Genomic DNA, 20,892 nt, shown 5'->3' with positions numbered 1-20,892 from the left:
TCCTTTGTTGTTTGCTGAGACACCACGGGTAAAGAGATATAACCTGAATTAACATTGGTCCACGCTTCCTCATTTGTTAGATGAGATGAAGAAAAACATAGTGGGGATTTCCATTTAGCAGGCGATCTATCGGGTAATGACACACTGGCCCTTGCTTCATCACTAGGGCTAATAGCACATTGACTCGTATGGCGTTTGGGACAGCAGTCCCAGTGGGTCGGACGTGTGGTGGACAGCCATACTTCGCAAGAAGCGCGGAGGGTTGTCGTTGACGTCGGTCAGGGTGACGGTCACAGATGTGGTCCCCGATAGGCCTCCCATCTGGCCGCCCATGTCCTTGGCCTGGATGACCAGGAGGTAGTGGTCCCTCGCCTCGCGGTCCATGTTGGGCAGGGCTGTCCTCACGATACCTGCAAAAACCAGCAGCTATTATCAGTCTATATCTGTTCTTTTGCACTTTTCACACTAAAAAAGCAACTTTTTATTGCATGTGAGGCTGGTTTTCCAGGCAAACATTAGGCATCATCTTGGACTATGTGCACTTTCAATGGATATTGGTTTAGGATTAGACTTAAATAGTTACAAAGAACAGTCCTCCGAGATAGGCTCACAACATAACTAGCACTGAAGGATTCTGGAATGGATCACGGTCTGCCCAGCTCTGGCAAGACCAAACCTGCATGCTAATTGAAACAGGGCCTGTCTTATTTTAAAGTCTTTAATGCCGAAGCATAGAACTTCCCCAGACTTGACCTTTTTGGCCGTCGCGAAAGCATATCATGAGAATGCCTCTTGGCAACAGGCCATCTTTACCCACGTCTGCGCTGGATTTGGAATTCATTTCCTCCCTGGATCTTTGTTAGTTTTGGCATTATCATCCGTTGACTCGTTCCCGTGCGATTAAACGTCTTGTTTTCTGTCCTGCGCCCCAGACATTCGGAATAAACCCTGATCAATACGAGCTGCTATTTGCTGTGCCTGCCACCCGTCACTTCCACATGCTCATTGGGAGAAACGAAAAATTCTAAAATTAGTTCACACACTAAAAAAGAAGTTTAATCAAGGGCCTGTAATTTGTCCATGATGGCAGGCCTCCTATGCGGAAGGAGGTATGACCTCAGTTTACTGCTAGTACGTTGATTGCATTCATAATATCTTTTCCTGTAATCAGGTGATGTGCGGCGTATGGGTCGTGCTGGCTCCTTCCGCCCGTTCTGTGCTGGAGCAGGTCCAGGCAGTGGCCCCGCAATGATCTCCCTGCACGCACCGCCGACCACACAGACCACAATGTGTAAAAAGGCTGATTCACCAGCATATAAAACTGTTCACAGCAAAGAGGCCTGCACCCTACCACTGGCGGCGAGTGGAGGAAGAAGGCTCGGTCGCTCTCAGTTGGGTGTCTGCTGTCCCACGCGCACCGCCCCTGGGGCAAGTCAGGCGCATTTATCTGCAGTAGCGTGATGATGCGAGAGCACGGCTTGTTTGGAGACGAATGGGAGTCTGGGATTAGATGGCTCAGAGGACACGTGCTGCAATAAGGACAGCTCCTCCAGATTAGCTGCTGCCATATGATAGGGACTTCTCGGGATTTTGAAAGAGGTTGGGAAACTTTGGGAAGCACATACATATATATATATATATATATATATATATATATATATATATATATATATATATATATATATATATATAAAAACTGTTTTTGAAACTGTAGAAACTCTAAATCTGAATGCTAAATTTCTCTTCATCTGAAAGCTGGGAGTAGGGAGATTTCACTATAGAGTGTCTGGGCTGTCATGACTGGTTAAACTGCATTATTTAATTCCAGGATTCTATTCCTATGTGACAGGCCAAGATATATTACAAGACTCCACCATGGTCTTGTGAGATACGTCATTTCGTGTCACAGTGCTGTTCCCACTTGAAGATTCCAGACAATAAATCTTCCAAAAATATTTCAGAGAATAATCAGTGCATCTCGAGAAGCCATCCACGGGGCATTTTTAACTTGTACGCGCTGCAAGGGCTATGAAAGCCACGTCTAGATGCCTGGGAGTGCAAGACTGATGCCTTCGCTTCTCTCTGGAGTCTCTGTGCACTGAGCTGTGGCACGAAGCTAAACTTTCGCCTCGGGTTGGGCCCGAACTGGCGCCACATTCCGAACGCAGTACCAAGTGACCTAAAAGCAGCACTGTCCCACAGCAAAGGATACCGCAGCATGCTTACAGTGTAACGGTTGCACATTTCCACTGCAATTTCCCGACACACCAGCCGAAGTACCTAGGCACCGATAAGTGACAAGATCTCCAAAGACAATATAAAGGTTAGCTGTTGCATTATTCCCAACTTTACAGGGCTCCTTTGGTTGTAGATAACCAGGAAACATAAGACTCTTGCAAGAAGATGACACGGGTCACTGCGAGCACGTGGCCCTTTACCATTAACTTGTTTGTTGCTTAATTTGTACCTGTTTTGGGTTCAACGGAGAAATATGGCTGCCCCTCGAGAATGCTGTAGACGACCCTAGCGCTGTTGCCGTACGTGGGGTCATCTGCGTCCGTTGCCTTCACCTCGACCACGGATGTGCCTGAAAAACAACAACAGCATCTTTATTCCTTAAAGTACTGCACGGGGTGGGGCGATTTTAAATGTCCTGGGAATTGGAAGAATCTGAAACACTGCAGGGACTTGTCTGAAACCAAAATAAATTCAAAGCCCTCAATTCAATCAAATGGGAATGAGCTACTTAAATTTCCATTCTTCCCTGAAAGTGGATGGAAAGTCGGAGGGCTGCGGGCGGCTTCCCTCTATGGCATGTGACTTCGGTTTGTGTCGTTATGGTGATTGTTTCCACGTTTCCTGAGTGCTGTATCCACAAATGAATCCAAACCCAGCCAATGCTACATGCCATCACAGTAAGCCTGCCTGTAGTCTTCCTCTGAGTCGTACCGGATTGGCCACATTTTCAATCTTCTGCTTGTAAAGTTTCCTGACTGTTATGCCTCCACTCAAAGTTCTGCTCACAAGTGCGCAGATAGGTTTGTTTGCCAGACAGGTTTCGTGCTTTAATTCATTTTTCTGTCCATGCATTGTGGTCCTTTCTTTGCAGAAGAAATCTCTCTCTGTCTTTCTCCCTCTCCCTCTCTGTCACACACACATACATGCACAATCTGTAGTTCTGTAGGAACACAGATGTCTTTGCCCTGGTATGAAACCACAGGGGAACTTTAATATTGCCTGGCTGGGTAGCTGATATATACCAGATAGATTTTATTTAAACGGTAAAACGGCTAATGGAAAGTGCTGGGCCTTCATTCGAGCACAATTTATGGGCTGGTGTAGGCTGTGGTGTTCCCCGGAAAAGCACAGAATTTTTTTCCTTAAACGCATTTGCTCGTGAAAAGAGTAAATAAGACATTTGGGCCTGGGCCCAATTCGTGTCCTATCTGAAAGCTGAACATCTGGAGGACGCCGATGGGAGTCCAGGAGCGAAACCGGGACACCGCAGAAATACCATGGCACGTGGACCTCCAGTGAAAAGGCCTTACTTGCTATCAGATGATGGGTTGTGATTTCATTTCTCTCCCACCACACATTCAGAGCTAGCTTGCTGCTCGGAAAGAAAATTGCTTTAGACATTAACTAATGGATAGCAACTAACAGATAAAATTAAGTTTTTTTTTTTTTTAATAGCTATGGTCACACAGAACCCGAATAAATCCTTGGTTTACTCATAGCGTAAGAGAGCACTTACTGTAATATCAGGCACAGACAATAAGGGAATTTATTCTGCATCCTCTACAGCTAAGATTTCTCATTCACAAGCACATTGGTACCTTGTTTGCTCTTTCAGTCAGAAATATGTTGTTTTAAGCTTGCTTTAAATCTTTCCCACCATCAGTTACACTGTCTTTCCTCATTAGCCAATGCTCAGCGCTGTAATAAGACATGACATATTGATTAATGTGCTTCACACAACCGCCCCTGCATATGTGTATATAATATAAGCCCTAAAACCAGTTATTTGAGCTATCAGCACAATAAATAAATAAATAAATAGACCACTCATCAAGAAGTTGGCTATACTGTGACAAAATGAACGCTGGTGAGTCATTTGATTTAAAGAATGTTTGGGCTTTAAGAATGCCAGTCACGAATGGGGGAACTAACACCAGTTATGCATGGTACAGCTTATCAAGATGACAACCTCACCTGGAAGTTAAGAACAGAGGTGGCTCTTCCAGGCAAGTGCTGATGAGGGCGACTTTCGCAATCAGACCTATGTTGTCTTTCAATCCGATGCCACATTTCACTTGCGAAAAGAGTTCCTGTGTCCCAGCTGTGAGCACCAGCCACGGTGCCCATAAGGCTTCCCGGGGGCACAGCTGAGCCTTATCCTCTTTCAGCCAGTAATGGAATTCAATTAGGGAGAGAAGAGGGGGGAAACTGCACTCATACACCTTTTCCTAACGTGGTCTGGCAGGCTGACTCGACAATGATGTTTTAATGTGGTCGCGCTCACATGTTAATAATAACCGCAAGGCGTGAAAAATGACCAGGCCGGAGGTGTTATGATAAGTGTCCATTATGAAATTCCACACTGGGTGTCAGGTGAGAGTATGAGAGAGAGAGAGCGAGAGAGAGCGAGAGAGAGAGAGAGAGAGAGATGCGTAAAAGGGGCCGTAAAGGTCTGCAGTAGCAAACAATCTCCTGTTTCTTAATTACTAAATTAAATTAATAATTTTCTCATTAAACAAGTCTATTCATCAGCACTCAGCCACTAATGATTTTAAATTGATCTGTAAGGCGGTCGCTGAGAACGCGGTCGCCTGCGTTTGCAGAGGCTAATGGTTTTGCTCCTAGGTCTGGACAGACACTGGCAGCCCACATGTTAATTGCTATTATAAAACAGCATGTCAGCCCTCTCCCACTGATTGTCAAGAGCTCTGTGCTCTGCATGGTCAAACAGTGGCAAACAAAAGCTTTTAGCAGCATGTGTGGAGTGTAAATATTACCTGCCTCGTGACTGATTTAGGTGGGTTTATATCACGATGCTCTAATGATCGGTCAGATGAGTAACTTAAAGTATACGTTTTGAACTAATTGTGTATTTTTACGGCATTACCAAGCTGCCAGTTAGCAAAGACACTTCTTTCAGTGACAAATCTGCATTTAGTTCTGAAGCACACAAATTTTTTGTCATAGAAAAAGTCAAACCCGTTCGACAGGAGACGATAAAGACAGGAACATTCCTCTCCTTTCATGTCTTGGCGCGATATATAGCACTCTACTGTTGGTATGAGATAAATGCTGACTACCTCTCAGACCATGGGACTAGAAAACAAATGTTTTGTGATAGTGAACTGCGATGTTCAAGTATATGAAACGAGTAGGATTTATCTGTCACTCTGGATGCGGACACATCTCATTAGGTACACCTACTCTAGAAGTATGTTAATATGCTACCAATCCTTTTTTTGGTGCTATGTTTCCATTGGCGTCTTTAACTAATGACCTCTTTTAAAACCTGCAGGTAATCTCTGGATATTTTATGTATGTACATATAAATGCATATATTTTAGTTTATGATATAAGTTTTTTTCTGGATAAGCGCATCTACCCAATGCTGCAAAGGTAATGTAAATGATATAAATACAGCACAAAGGGAAGAGGACTGCAGTGTATAATATTAGATAAATTATATAGATAAATTAATACTGTAGTTGTGGTGGATTAACTTATTGTATAAAAAAGTGAAGCATATGGCAGCATGTTTTGTACAGCTATGGAGCAGGTGTACCTAATAAAATGACAGCACTTTACTAATACTTTAAAGTCGCTAATTACTGATGCCCAATATCACAGCAAAACGTCAGTGTCTCCCCAGTCACCCGGGTTCATTAAGAGTATGGTCACTCACCAACTGGAGACATTTCAGGCACTTGGGCCTGGTACGGGCCGTCGGGGAACTTGGGCTCATTGTCGTTGATGTCCTGCACCTTGATGACGAACTCTGACTCGGGCTCAACAGGGAGGTTGGAGGCCCGGTCGCGGGCCTGCGCCCTCAGCGTGTAGTACGCCTGCTCCTCGCGGTCCAGCCTCTTTGTGGCGTGGATGTCGCCCGTGTTCTCGTCGATGGTGAAAATGGTGGTAGCGCCCTCGCCCGAGAGCACATACTTAATCCTCCCTTCCCCTTTATCTACGTCCGAGTGGAGCTGTGCAGAGAGACATTTAAAGAGAGAGAAAGAGAGAGAGAGTTAAGTGAAAGAGATTGAGAAAGAATCTCACTTATTAATACTGATTTTATTCATTTTGAATACCACAAACCTTGTCCCAAATAATATCTTTCATACTGTAAATCACATGTGAAGTAAATTAAAATTACCTTTGAGTGACAATGACATTTTTAGGCTTAATGTTCCTAGATCGAAGGTTGCATATTCATTACTGTCAGTCTTCAAGATGCAATAAACCCTCTACGCCTCCTGGCATCCGTACTAAGCATTCTTTCTAAGCTATGGTCTGTTGTAAATATTACTTAAATTTCACGTTTTAACAGCACCATTGATTCATGGTGAAGAACCGCAAGTCCATTTTGACAAAGTAAAACCCTTTTCTTAGTCTCAGGGGCCTCTTTGTATTTAAATGAAAATCACTATAGTAGCAAATCCCATTTGAGTTTTGCTGAAATATCTATCATGACCATTTTTACTCACAGTCCACAGACTCTGACTAACAAGTCTCTTCTGCAACTCTTTTTTTTGCCTCTGTTAAAACCAAACCTCTTTTTTTCTCACTTGTTTATTCCTGCATTTGAGCTGAAAAAATATTTATGAGCTCTCTCATGGAGAATACAAAACCACAAATACTAAGCTTGTCATTTTCTGTCCTTTTGCTTAAACCATATAACCGCTTTGGTCTTCTGAAGAGATGTGTTCATCTGCATCCAACTATGCTACATGTGTCATCTTAACCAACCAAATGAGTAAGTCCCATAGCACAGTAGGAAACCAGCCTCCAAGCTGGCTCCTGGTGAAAAAAGCACCAATGCCTGTCTTTGCTCATGTAAACATCCACCAATCAGCTGTACAGTCGGGCCCACATGTGACTGTGTTTCTATCCACTGCTGTGGTTCAGTTCTGTTTTATAATGTCCACTGAGTTTCACAAAAACTCTTAGTGCAATTTATCTCAACAGTTTAATGATGAAACTGCGCTTTATCCCCAAAACACAAAAAAATAATATGTCAAAATATTACAGCATCTGGGAGGAAATACCGTTCACAAAAATTTAGTTTCTTCATGACAGTGAAGCCTAATTATTCAAACGTTAATATTTGTTGGCCATGAGTTTCAGTGATTCTCTAGGGACCAATGTCAGTATGAAGAAGTGGTGTTTGGCTGAACTCAGTGCTTTACTTCACATGTTATTTTATGCAAAATCTTTATTGTAGGTATAATTTTGTAAAATGACTACCATGGCTTATTACAATTTGTGTATTGTGCTTTACTGCTCCAAAGGCCACACTTACATATAGATCAGCCGAGGCAGTACAAACCAGAATTATTACCTTCGTATATGCATGTGGGTGGGTACACATACAGACACACAGACACACACAAACACAAGCACAGCTTAATGGAGTGCAGGAAGCCTGGGCAGGAGAATAAAGTAATGAAAAGGGGAGTGAGGAAAAGAGAATGAGGGGTCATCATGAAGAGAAAAGATGAGAGAGAGAGAGAGAGAGAGAGAGAGAGAGAGAGAGAGAGAGAGAGAGAGAGAACGAGGCAGCAGAGTGACCAGTAGACCAGGGGCTTTCACCTGAAATATTCTCTCTCTTTTACTATGGGTCTTTGCCATGAGTGAGCTCTGTCCATCACTCCTATTTCTGCCTTGGTGTGGGGTGAATGGCTAGCTGCTTCACTCTTAATCTGTATTGAGCCATTGTGAGGCCCCAGACTCCAGTGAGATGAATCCTCATTGCCGCTCGTAATAAAACCGGACGGATGCCAGTATTTGTTGAGGTTGTTAGAATGTCAGTAATCATTACCGCAGCCAAGGATTTCTAAACAATCTTCGGAGGGACTGCAGGCACGGCTAGGCGGCGACGGTGCTGCCGTTCACACGTGTAAACGAAGCCATCAGCCCAGCGCTTGATGTTCGGCGAGGGTCCATTAAAGGAGTTATTGACCCCGGCGCTTTCCTCGCACTGTCGGATGCAAAGAGTGCTCCGGTGAAGGATCGCCGAAAGAGACGGAATCTGCTGGCGGCTGCTGATTCCGCCCTGTAAACCCTCGCTCGGCAGGAGCGCGGCCAGGTCCGTGCCGCTGGCGCATTACGCCGCAATAAAGCAAGACAAATGAAGACAGTCATTACAACCCTGTCATCTGTCTCAGGCAAAAAAAAAACGGCAAGGCCAATTATGCGATGAGATTACACACGGCGCGTGTTTTACACACGGCTAATTTACCGTTCATCTGTCTCGATCCTTCCTGGATTGTACAGGAGCGTCCTTAACACGGCGTCCTCCTCTTCTCTCTCCAGCTCTGTCGGCTGATTAGAAACGTGGTGCTTTCTTGCCTGCCAGCACATATCAATTACTTTCCTTGCAGTCGCGTTTAATGAGCGCATTTCGAGCTAAAACAAACTTTGCAGCAAAACGTGCGTTGGGCCGTGTTTCTTTGAGTGATTGCCTCGCTGCGGTGTTTGGCTAAGCGTTACCCTTGATTCGGCGTAATTCGTTGGTTGCGATTCCCAAAGTGTGACTGAATTTGTGCAGTCTGGCCGCATTACAGATGGAGGCTTCTCTCTTAATTACCTATATCGGCGCGATCAAGCTTTTGAACATGGCTCTTGTTAAAGAACCGAGTGCTGCGAAATGAATTACATATCTAGAGCACACGAAGAGTAAATAATGATAAAATAAAGCAACTTCCCTGAGTGTCCATGCCGACTGTGGCATAGTAACATCCGAACTATTCATCATATTCCTCAGCCACAGGTGACACACACTTCACACATAACATGTCTAAATAAACCTGTTATATTTTACAGTATGACCTGCAAAACTGAACCATCTACAATCTTAAATCCCAAACTTCACATAGTCACTCTCACACTCCTTCATTTACCTTTCTAAACGAATTTAATCCAATAACAACCTATTATATAGCAAAAAAAAGAGTTAACCCTACGTTACATATGAATGAATATGTCAATATATACATAAATTATATAAAATATAAACACGTGTAAAATATATCGGGAGTAAATATTTGTACTAAGTGAAAAATAGCATTAACACAGCTTGGCTATTTGCACCCTGCCTAGTAAATCACGTGCAAATAACGGCCATCGCTCAAATTTGGCGCCAGAATCAGCAGCTCCAGCAGCAGCAGACTGAGGAAACTGAAGACTCGGTTAATCAAGTTTGACTTTTATTTCTATAATAATAATAATAATAATAATAATAATAATAATAATAATAATAATTATTATTATTATTATTATTAGTAGTAGTAGTAGTATTTATTACTTAAGCAATATATTTTATCTAATTTTAATTAGCATTTGTGGTCGCTATTTTAGCAGTATAGCATCATAATGCTAGCAGTAAGCTCATATTGCTTGGTGGAGTATAAAAACAGTTAATGTTAAGTTACACAAAGAGAGTCAAGAGGATTGTATTTTCAGTTATGTTCAATATTTAAGCTGGTAAACACTAGCTAGGTAAGTTTCAGATTGTTTGTTTATATCTCATCAACTTTAGAAAGTGGGTAAATTTGCGTGTTAACATTAACATGACTTCTGAGTATGGAGCCATGTTGAGTTAATTAGTGTGTCTGGATACATTGGCTAGCTTAGCTAAATTTGTATGTTGTAATGCATGAATGAATAACTGAGAAACTCAAATTAGCTTAAATACTTGAGGTTTAAAGTCCAATAATGCATCACTCCCATTGGTTGTATGTGCTAGGGCAATTAAGCCAGTCGGATAGCTAGTTAGATATCATTAAATTTGTCCTTGGGCATTAATTTATGGTTAAATATCATGTCATCTCATAGTCATATTTTAGAATGTAGAGGCCATCTTGAAGGACACTGTCCCAACTGTTCAGCAAAAGAATGTGGAGGAGCGAAATACATTAAGCATCATCTCATTTCAGCAGCAAGAACAGGAATATTTTATGATGGTTGAATTTATTTGACATCCTTTTTTTCTTATTTTCCTTTCTATTTTTTTCTACTATATTACACTTTACCTTATTTCATTTTTTTTTTCTTTTCTTACTTACTTGGCTACCTATTTTAGAGCAAGAGTTTGATTCCTTTGTGGTCAAAGCTGTCATTCACATACTTGAATAATGTTCTTTCCTCTAAGTTTTACTTTCTTCGATAAAACACATTTAATTATACCTTCAGACCTAAGTATTGATGCATTGCAATTGGTTATTTGCAACAGAAAGAGCTATTCTTTAGTGTGGTTAAAATGTATTACAAAATTGAAATGTACCCTACTATTCATCAGACAGATCAGACACATGCATATGTGGCAGAGAAAATTTAGTACTAATCAGACAAGAATAGTAATCAGATGCTAGAGAGAATAATGCTGGTAAGCACCATGACACTGTTTGCACTTATAGCAAAATGTTATTGCTGAATAAAGGTTATGGCCAAATCAGTATAATGAAACATGATACATGGTGTTTCTATATGAACTTAATATAAGAACTGCAAATAGTATCATCAAGAACATTGCAACCTTAAGTGTAAATAGCTGTCATTTACACCGTATGTACATAGTAACATTCTGCCTACATTTAGCACACATAGTGTGATTTGACTATGCACATTTGGTGTAAATAGCATCTGCAGTTACTATGTGCACTAAGTGTTCTCTACGTTAAGTGTACATAGTAAAATTGAGCTTTTTATATTTACACTATAAATATCCTATATAAAACATGCCTGTGCCTTCTGTTCAGTATGGTGACCTAAGGTCATTGAAACTTCAAACCGCATCCCTTTGCATTATGGAATGTGCCCAAATGTGCCTGCATTTCAGAGCTTTTGCAAATGTAATTTTAATGCTCTTTCCAATTACATTTAGCCTGTAACAGATGACTTGGCCCATCTTTTAGGACATGTTAAAGACGACATTCAATAATGCACAGTGTCTTTTGTGCAACAGTGCACACAAAAAAACAAGTGCCTGTACACACAAATTCAGGCTAAGATTGTACCTCATCATCTGCACAAGCGCAGCACACAGCACACATGCTCCCATCCAGGTAAAATGCCAACTACAGGCACAGACCAAGCAACATTGAAAAGGACTGTCAATGAAAAATTCCCACAGACATTGAAGGATTCCCACTATCATTTAGTGTGAGAGACATAATCAAGTCCCAGAAAGCTTGACCCACTGCAGCCCGCAATTCTGAAATCACTCCAACTACACTCAAGTTTTGAAGCAATAACTTAAGATATTACAAGTTGTTCAGCTATCATTCACTGTGGCAATTCTCCTGACTCGCACACGTTTCCGTCGCCCCTGCAGGTGCATGTAAGGTATTCTTTGGGCGCTGTAGAGGGGTGATAAAAATCAAGGCTGGCATTCGTCGCCCTCTTTTGTTTGTGACATTTAACTTCAAGCGACAGGTGTGGGCAGAGCACCACCCATTTCCCAGAGCCACTGGCCGCTTTATTACTGGAGTTTTCCGGCTGTTTTGAAAGCCATCCCGAGCATCGGCTTCCGATGGGGCACGCCACAATGCAAATGCCTGACTATGGGAGATAAGTCAATCATTCGTACCTGATGGCTTTTCACGTGTGGCACTGCACTGCCTCTGCCTTTCGAATGTGGTCTCAAGGTGATGAATCCGTTCCCCATTGCAATATTTCACCTGAATCAACACCTTAAAGGCGCTATATAAATGCAAATGGAATCGTATTGTATTGTGGTGCGGCTCTGGGCCATGGGACTCAAGAGTCTTATTCCTTGTGTATTGTAGGGGAATCCTTTGCTTATTCCTCGTCATTAAATCCAGAGGCATCATTTCATATTGTCCTCCATGAGAGGAAGACTCTGCCAGGTTCTCTCAAAAGAGCAGTGCTGGTGTCACCTACACCCAATATGCCCAGCCTTAATTATCTGAATAGACCTTTGTGTTCATCTTTCATAGCTGTGTGTGTGTGTGTGTGTGTGTGTGTGAAACAGAATGTTTGCAAGTACAGTATCCACCTGTGTTTGTACAACGTGATCATGCCTGCATGTGTTTGAGCGCAGGTGTACAGTCCACACGTCTTGTATGCGTGCATGTGCATGTGTGCGTGCCACTGGCGTGAGATTGCGGGTCATGATTGCCAACCTGATGGCTCTCATCTGCAGCAGCCCTCTACTGAAGCAGACGAAAAGGCTCCTTCTGCAACACACCTAATTATCAAACACATGTTAGAAATCACTCCCAGGAGGGTCCAGGGAGCACTTGCTGATCCCAACATGATAAAGCCTCTTTTCCTTCTCCATTTCACTCAGTTGAATTTGTCTGGGGGGATGGGTGGGAGATCAGTGAGGTGATAGAAGAAGGAAGGAATGGAGAGTGTGTGTCATGTGCTCAACCTGGCCAAGGGGTGGAGGGTTTTGGGGGTATCTGGCAACCCTTGCCAGCAGGTAATGCTGTCACTGCTGGCCTACTCATCATTTTAGGCCTTTGTTTGGGAGGTGTGGCATGAGCTGAATTTGACAATGGAAAGAAAATAAAAATACAAAAAGACTGCACCAGCAACACTGACGGCAGCTATTGCACACACTCCGCCATGTGATGCAAGCAGGCCTCGGAGGCATTCTCTCTCCAGGGGCTGAGCCACCCCTCGACGGTTGGCTCAGGGATTGGTTCTGGGCGGGCCCTGTGCCACGACTGCCTGTGACAGGCCCTGCGCCACACTGTCTCCCCTGATCTCACCCTGCCGCCTTGGCTGACGGGCTGACTCTCGCTGATGCGAGCAGGCTGCCATGGAGCAGGGGAAAAACGTGCCAAGTGCCGCTACTACAGCAGCACTTCCATGCCAAATTAACGGCCGTTATTCTAAAAGCCAAAAGTTGCATTTCCAGCCTTTAAGCGGGACTGCCAATCATTAAAACCCAGCGCTATGGAGCTTTTAGAAAACTACACTCCTGCTCAGCTCCTCGCAAACTCACTGGAGTCTGTGAGTACAGTAATGAATGTGTTCTTTAGTCAGAGACACTGGGGTCATCACTAATAATTATTGGAATTACTGAATCCACCATAGAGACTAAGATATGTATTATTCATGGTGCCCCCATGATACCCCTTTATTTGACTGCTTTATTCAAGCAGGGCCGATCATATCAATATTCATCAGGCCACGGAGGGGTCATGAGCAATAATCTCAGTTACTGCTTTTACAATATCAAGATGACAAAAGAATATTCATTAAAACCTCTCTGGTATAATTACATATTAAGTGCGTTATATATGCACTGCCTGGAGGCTCTTCAAAAATCAGCCATCAAAAGCTATTTACTCATTTATTGCATTGATTTAACTCTGTCGTCATTTATTTACAGAATTGGGCTTTTTTTCTTTCTGGTTACTCATTTATTCCTTTGTTGTCAGTGATCAGCATGTTAAAAATGACACCTGAGAAAGTGAACGCTTTCTGCTGTAGTCCTAGACAACTCATTAATGCAACACAAGCATTGTATTTGGACTCATTTTGAAAGTTTTTTTTTTGAGGTTATTAATTGTGGAACTTCATCTTGTTTTGTTTCCCGAGAAAGAAAAACAGCACTGTGGAAAGAACCAGGAGGAGGGTTGTGTTTGTGCATACACCTATGAGTGTTAAAAAATATCTCATGAGACACACCGTATGTATGTCTTACATACGATGAACTTTACAGGCTGATCCCAAAGCGTGTTCAAGTGTCTTTTCCCATTCCATGCCCAATGTGACAAATTCCTGGGATCAGTAAAAACTGATCCGAAGGAGACCCTCCCAGCTCTGACTGGTATGATGTGCTGCCAAAGAGATGAGCAATGACAAAACGTTCCTAATGGTTTTGGTGCTCGCCTCCGGGAGCGTTGAAAATTCCGTTCAGTCAGCAGCCTGTCTGATCTGAGTTCTGCATGTCAACTCGTTTGTAGCTATGTCTGCCGTCTCCTGCCTTCGAGGCCAACAACACCTGCAGGACATGCTCAAGCCAGTTAGCAATCTCCACAGTCTTCTACAGTAATGATCTTAATGTAAACATCACATGGTCCTCACGTGGCCCTCTCTGATTTTTCTTTGTGGACAGAATAGACCCCATGGCAAAAAGGATGTACGTACAATCCCTCAATAGTAAAGTTTTCCATAAGGGACCTGTCATGTCGGGTTGTAATGTATCGGACTCATATAAGATAGATTTCCTGAATGATCTCCATGAAATATGAATGTTCTCCATATTTCATTCTGCCTTGTTCTATAATTAAACAGGGGCAGAGACAGGCAAGTGAACCTCCGCCTTTTCTTGTAGCTGGTCCAAGTGGGCCAAAGCTATCTTTTTAGTTCGTCTAGAGCATGGAGGAGGAATACATGAAAGACATGAAAAGAAGCCCCAGGAAAGGTTAAAGCACACCAATGACCACTGTTGTGAATAAATTCACCTACTTAAGACCGGCATGGATGTTAGAAAACATGAGACAGGATCCCAGAGAGACAGACAGGGCAAGAGCATGTGAATGAGAAAGAGTGTGTGAGTGTGTGTTTGGGTGTGTGTATGAGAGAGAGTGAGAATATAATCATATTTGGAGGAGACACTGTGTCCAGTTGTGTAAGGGAGAGAGAAAGAGAGAGACAGAGAACAAGTCAGCAACAAGAGTGTGTCTGAGACGGGGGAAACGAAAAAAGGCAGTGTGTTTTCATGTGTGCATGGATAAGACAGTATGGCATGTGCATGTGACTGCTGAATTATCACTCGGAGCCCAGGCTCAACTCATGTTTAGTCACATCTGTTTTGCCTGGATCTTCCCATTCAGGCTGAGTGGCGGACGGCCCGGGTCCTAATGAAGATCACCATGGCTGTTTGAGGCTTTGCTTGGCGCCGTTGGGATGTGAATGACAGGTGGCCACCTGAGGGCTCAGCTCCTCTCTAGAGGTGTGAATTCAGGCTCTGACTTCAGCAATAATATCGCCACTGTATCTCAGAACACACAAAACCACATAAGCACCAAAATCTGTGTCTAATGTAATACAAACACAACACAATCTAACTCGATTTCACTGCCAGGCAGGACTTCTTGCACTCCCCATGTTACTAATCCATACATCTTTAATCTGGGAGCAGGACTGTGAAATCCTGATATCAAAGAGCCCAGATCACACAATGTATCAGATATTCATTAAACAGACATGTTCATCCCCACATCCAGCCATTAGTGGAGAGCCAGCGAGACACAGTTAAAAGCCAAAGCAAGGCTTTGAGGGGAATGTGCACACCAACTTACATTTAGCCAAGCTCCACTAACCAACAGAAAGCCTCAAAGAGCAAATATTAGAAGGAGCCTTAGCAATAGCAGGAGCCCAAGTAATGTGCGGCACTACTAAATCAGCTGGCAGATGGAATGTGGGTCTCCTAATGCATGATGCACACCTGCATCACAAAGATTGCCATGACAAAGACTCATGAAATCTCGAGACAAAACAGGAGAAGTAATAAATCTCAGTATGAAGTTGGAAAGTAAATTGAACTTCAGAGCAGCAACTTTTTACATTCACTTTCTAAAATAATTACCTATCGATCGATTGATTAATCAATCGATGGACTGGTTTTGGAGGTCCTGCTTAGGACATGTCAACAGAAATTCGTTTAAACAAGTGACGCCCCAACACGCACCAACAATGCCAGAACCATCCGTGGCCAGCAGTCAGAGAGCAAAATTTGTGCTGCTCATTTGGTGGGAGGGATGACATTGCTCTGTCCCCTGTCAATCACAGAAACACTAGCCAATAGTGGGCGTGGACGTGCTTGTGCTTGTGGATGAGGGTAGTTAACACTTTCCTCTTGGGTGTGTTCAGCTGCCCTACATTGCAGGCTGGGCCGCAGCTTGATAAGATGTGACTGGCTTCACGTGTCTTCAAGGAAGCATGCCAGCTGGTGGGTGTAAACTGGCACAACTAAAGTTGGGTGAAAATTTGGGATAAAAACATATATTAAAAAAACAACAACTATAGTTTAAAAAGTAATGAGTTCAGAGGTAAAACTGACAGGGCACAGCTGATAGGCTGGGGAAAGTGATGTAAACCCTGGAGGAGCAAACACGTGAGGGTGGTAGGTGCCAGCAGCCCCCAGGCTCCTGGCCCTAACGCTCCTCTGGCTAAACCCTATGGGCAAACTGCGGACACGTGCCCGGCACGACAGATGTGCCCACGTGAGGCTTCCTGGCAAGGCTGTGATGAGGGGAGGGCCCAGGGTGGTGGTTGAAGGCAAGGGATCTTAACATCAAATGTAGACCTCAGAAAAGATAACCTAGACTTGGGTTCTTTGAATTTTTTTTTTTTTTGCACAATTAGGAATGTGACAGCTGCCATCCTCAGAGAGACAATGATGGATGGGATGAGAAAACGTGATAGACATGAAAAATAACAGAACTTCCACTTTTGTCATGTAGAAGAATTCGAACAGAAGGAGTGGGACCTCTGTTACTGCAGCCAATACCCGATGACCTGGTGTTGAATAAAAAATGTAAATTTCACCTGTTATGGACATAAATGGGAACAGTAGGGTGTCGCTAGGGCATTTGTTTATTCAGGTTTCGAACCTAGCCAGGAAGTGTTTTTCCTCTAGAACGACCAGAGTTGAGCGGAACGTTAGTCGAGTATTATGATTTTATCTGCAGTAATTAAGCGCCACACTGTCTTAAAAAGAAAAATGTTACCCAAGAGAGAAGGAGTCATATACTTTTGTAAGATCATCAAGGACTAGGTTTGCTTCCCAGTGAAGAGCACTAACATTATACATTTAGCTTGATAGCTAAGGCTGCAATCAGACTGCATCTTAGCTTACATAATGGTTCATGTGTTCACATTCACTAACAATAATAAGCCATTTTTATCCAAGTTACTTTTTATTAAACCTGACATGGACAAAAATTAATCGGCGCCAGCATCAAAATGTTCAATGCCACCCCTAACGATGACCCTAGTGGTGGATTTTGGTATGGACGACATGGACTATTGCCAGGGCGGCATCTTACTGGGGTCGCCACAGGGTGTCCATACACACACACACACACACACACAAACACAAATTGGAACGGTGACATTTGCAAATCATGCCAATGACATTAATCATGTCACCATGTGGGTCACTGGGTGCACCGTGTTTTTTGTTTTCTGTCAGTGCCTCCATGTGCATCTGTTTGCATCATAACCCTACCTATGTTCACCGTTGCCCTTGACTTTGATTGTGGATTATCCCATTGAGTATGGTGCATTCATTGCTGGAACTGTATTAAAACACTGAAATGTGCAGTCTGCCTCTTCTCTTACAGCGTCACACCCCAACTCTAGTTTGTGAGACAGGCAGGCTGCCTGAATGTCTCCCACTGGGAAGTACTATATGAGGAGGGGACAGGAGAAGTGCTTCATTTGTGCTGGATCCTGCCAGAACAAGATACGGTACCTCTCAAATTTGGAGCGCCTGGATTCCCGAAATTATTTATGTAGGTCCAGCACCTCTGTGGTATTTTTGTTTATTTGTTTGATTAAATCCAGAAAATAAGTGATATTAATGAACGGAATGTTGTTAAATAATACTTAATTGAGTGTATGATCCTTTACTAAAACCCCTAATTTTCTGTGGTAACCACAGTCGTAGTCAGGTCACATTTTGCGTGCTCACACAGCAGGAGAGCTAGCCAATGGCAAGGTTTGGAAGTGGTGAAAAAAGGTATTCGTGTTAAAAAAGGTGATGAGGTGGAACACATAGCTTAACACATTGTAAATGTTCCTGCTGACACTTCCAGTCTTCCCACAAAATCCTTGGGATTTTATGGTTGCAACCCCTCATTGTACTGCAGTGAGCATACTTCCGCTCATACTTCCGAAGGTGGACAACTCGGAACACTGTTACATCTGTATGTACCTGGACCTTTTCCCTCCTTGCCCACTTGCTGTATCCCCTCCCCATCGGTGTTCTGTTATCTCAGGTTTTATAACACTGGGCGTGGGTTGGTTGACCTCAGGTCTTCCTACTATAATTTTGATTTATATGTGTGTTTTTGTTAGGAGCAGGGTAATAGTATAATAATTTGTTTCTCTTATTATTTGAATTCATATACAATAATGTGTTTCTTTTTGTCTTTATTACTTCTTTTTGATATTTTGATAGATTTGAGTAATTTTATAAATATTTCTGTCTTTCCAAATATCTTATTAAAAATTACAATTAGTGCAGAATGGCAGAAAGGGGGGTTTGCCCAGGGTGCCATACAAGCTAGAACTCCCACTGAATGGGAATGTCTATTCTAGTGGTGCAGTTCCTATGGCTACCATCCCACTACAATCCTCCAATCACCATGGAGCTTCTGTGGAATTTTTGGATGCGGCCACCTCACCTTGCCAACGTAGAGTGGGTCGTCGCCGGTGTACTCCTCCAGAACGAAGAATTGGTTCCACACCCAGTTCCTCTTGTGCCTGGGCGGAGGTGCTCCTGGGTCCGCCCCATGGGCTCGGCGCGATGCTGGATGCAGCGGAATGGAGTTGAGGGTCATTCCCCAGGAGCCTGCCTCCCATTGGACCAGCAGGAAGAGGGCAAGTGCTGTCCACAGGCCACGCCTCCCGTTCATGTTGTGGGCCAGAGGAGAAAGTAGGAGAGGATGGAGGGAAGGCAGGAGAGCTTTCTGGTGACCAGGAGGATCTAGAAGTGTGGATCTGGAGGTTCTCAGTGAGAGCGGTGCAGCGGGTAGGGGACAGAGCTTCCAACAGCACAGACCGGAGCAGGACAGCTGGAGGGAAAGTGATTGATGAGCCAGAGCATGAGATGAGCAGATGATGATCGCAGCCAAATCAGGGGCATCAAACCTGAAAGAGGGAGTGAGAGAGAAAGACAATGCAAAACAAAGAGAAAAAGAAGCAGAAAGAGACAGAAATCAAGAGAGAGGGAGAGACAGAAAAAGGATAAAAGGGAAAAAGCAAAAGAATCAGGGGAGAGAAAAAGAAGGAGAAAGAAAAAGAACAGAAGAGAGAGAGGGAAGAGAAGAGAGAAAGAGGGAGAGAACAAAGAGATTTGAGAATGCCTGTATGGAACTCAGTACATGCAAGCCCCAATTTTCATCCAATAACATGCACTCTTGGAGAAGGGCAAAAATGACATCTGACTTTGCGTTCACCTCATTCTTTCAACTATTTACTAAGATGCAATGCTAATAATATTATGCGATTGACCCTGAGGTTAAGTGACATCTTTTGATATTTCAATGGAAGTGAGTGGGTCTCCTACAGGTGACCAAACAGACCCATAGCTCTCTGCTCCAGACAGCAAATGACAGAGCCACGAAAAGTGGAACACATTCATCTTAAGGGCAGGGAGCAGAGAGATGGATGAGAGGGGGGAAGAGGAAAAGAAACCAAACTCTAGAGAGAGAGTGGGGGGGGTGGAGAAAAAAGAAAGAGATCATTGCTGAGAGCATTGAAATGTCTGCCACTCCAAGTCCCCACTGTAAAAATAAAGGCTTAATGAAAATGCCTAATAGTAGATTGTGTGATATTGTGTGAAGCCTTCTGTGGCTGTCTGTTTCAGCAGCATCTGATAAGAGCAGAGAGCAGTCTAGAAAAAAGCAACCAGACGTCTCTGCCAGACGCTGGCTTGCCTCCACTTTCATACTAATGGGTGTAGAAGAGAAATGGCAGAGCAAGTCCACGTTGGCTGGGAACCCAGCGTGCTCCATCAGTAATGCAGAAAAACCATGGTTCAAAAGGGCATAACCCCAGACTGACATGACAGAGCACCAGACAGTCAAGCTCAACCTCAATCTCTAGGATCCAACGACTAAACTCACGTGGCTCCGCCTCCTAATATCTTGGAGCTCCTCCTCTTAATTTCTCAGAGCTCCACCTTCTAAACTCCGCGTGAGTGAGGCTTATACATGTTTCAAACAGCCCCTTTAAAATCAAGAACTAACATTCTTTGGGGAGGACAAGAATTCTGTTTAAACAGAATTTGGGCAGGACCCACAGACAGTCTGTAGAGAAATCCTCCTCACAGCAGTTCATATAAAGTGACAGAAACACTTAGTGCCTCAAAGCTTCTGACCTGGCAATGAGGTGCCAGGTCCTGAACGCAAAATCAGTGCAGTCCAAGGAGGTTTCGTGAACCCAATGAACCCCACACACCCCACAAACACCATGAATGTCACAAACCACACAAAGCCCTGGAACCCCATAAACACAATGAACAATATGAATGCCACAAACCCCACGAACGCCAAGCCAGGTTAAACTTAAACCGAGTGCAGGTTTTTTATACCATGCATGTTCTCTGGGGGGCTGATCAGTACACAAATCCATCCATCAATACATGGCTCCTGTGCTCTCTGGTGATGTAAGATGGAAGATTTCAGATATGTTACAGAAGGTGGGCAGAATGTGGAGATAAGAAGGTCTTCTGGAGGGGAGCATCAGGCGCCCTTCCCAAAGCAAAAAAAGCATCCTTCAGAAAGTCAGTATCTCTATCCCCTTATGCTCTCTCTCTTTCCTTCAAACATTTTTCCTTTTTCTTTCTCCTTTTCCCCTTTACTCCTCACTCTCTATCTATCTCTCTCTCTAACGCACTCCCTTTCTTTCTCCCTCTCTAGTGAACAGTATAGCAACTGTAGCAGAGTAAGT

General features: G+C 43.4%; 1 protein-coding gene across 4 annotated transcripts in view; it reads right to left on the bottom strand.

The window, feature by feature from the left end:
* cdh7a (cadherin 7a) overlaps window positions 1-20,892 on the bottom strand; it is a 47,460-nt gene that overhangs the window by 23,258 nt on the left and 3,310 nt on the right. For all 4 annotated transcript variants that reach the window (XR_003410056.3, XR_003410057.3, XM_081723380.1 and 1 more), the window contains exons 2-5: window positions 18,624-19,089; window positions 5,921-6,215; window positions 2,468-2,587; window positions 243-410 (exon numbers count right to left, since the gene is read on the bottom strand). Coding sequence is in view for 2 of the 4 variants with exons in the window: in XM_081723380.1 (XP_081579506.1) it covers window positions 243-410; window positions 2,468-2,587; window positions 5,921-6,215; window positions 18,624-18,854 (814 nt within the window). In the remaining 2 variants the exon portion in view is untranslated. The remainder of the gene's footprint in view (window positions 1-242; window positions 411-2,467; window positions 2,588-5,920; window positions 6,216-18,623; window positions 19,090-20,892) is intronic.

Source organism: Electrophorus electricus, chromosome 11 (genome assembly GCF_041902795.1).
Source record: "Electrophorus electricus isolate QZ-2024a chromosome 11, ASM4190279v1, whole genome shotgun sequence".
NCBI lineage: Eukaryota > Metazoa > Chordata > Actinopteri > Gymnotiformes > Gymnotidae > Electrophorus > Electrophorus electricus.
This window is presented reverse-complemented; position numbering and strand designations above follow the sequence as displayed.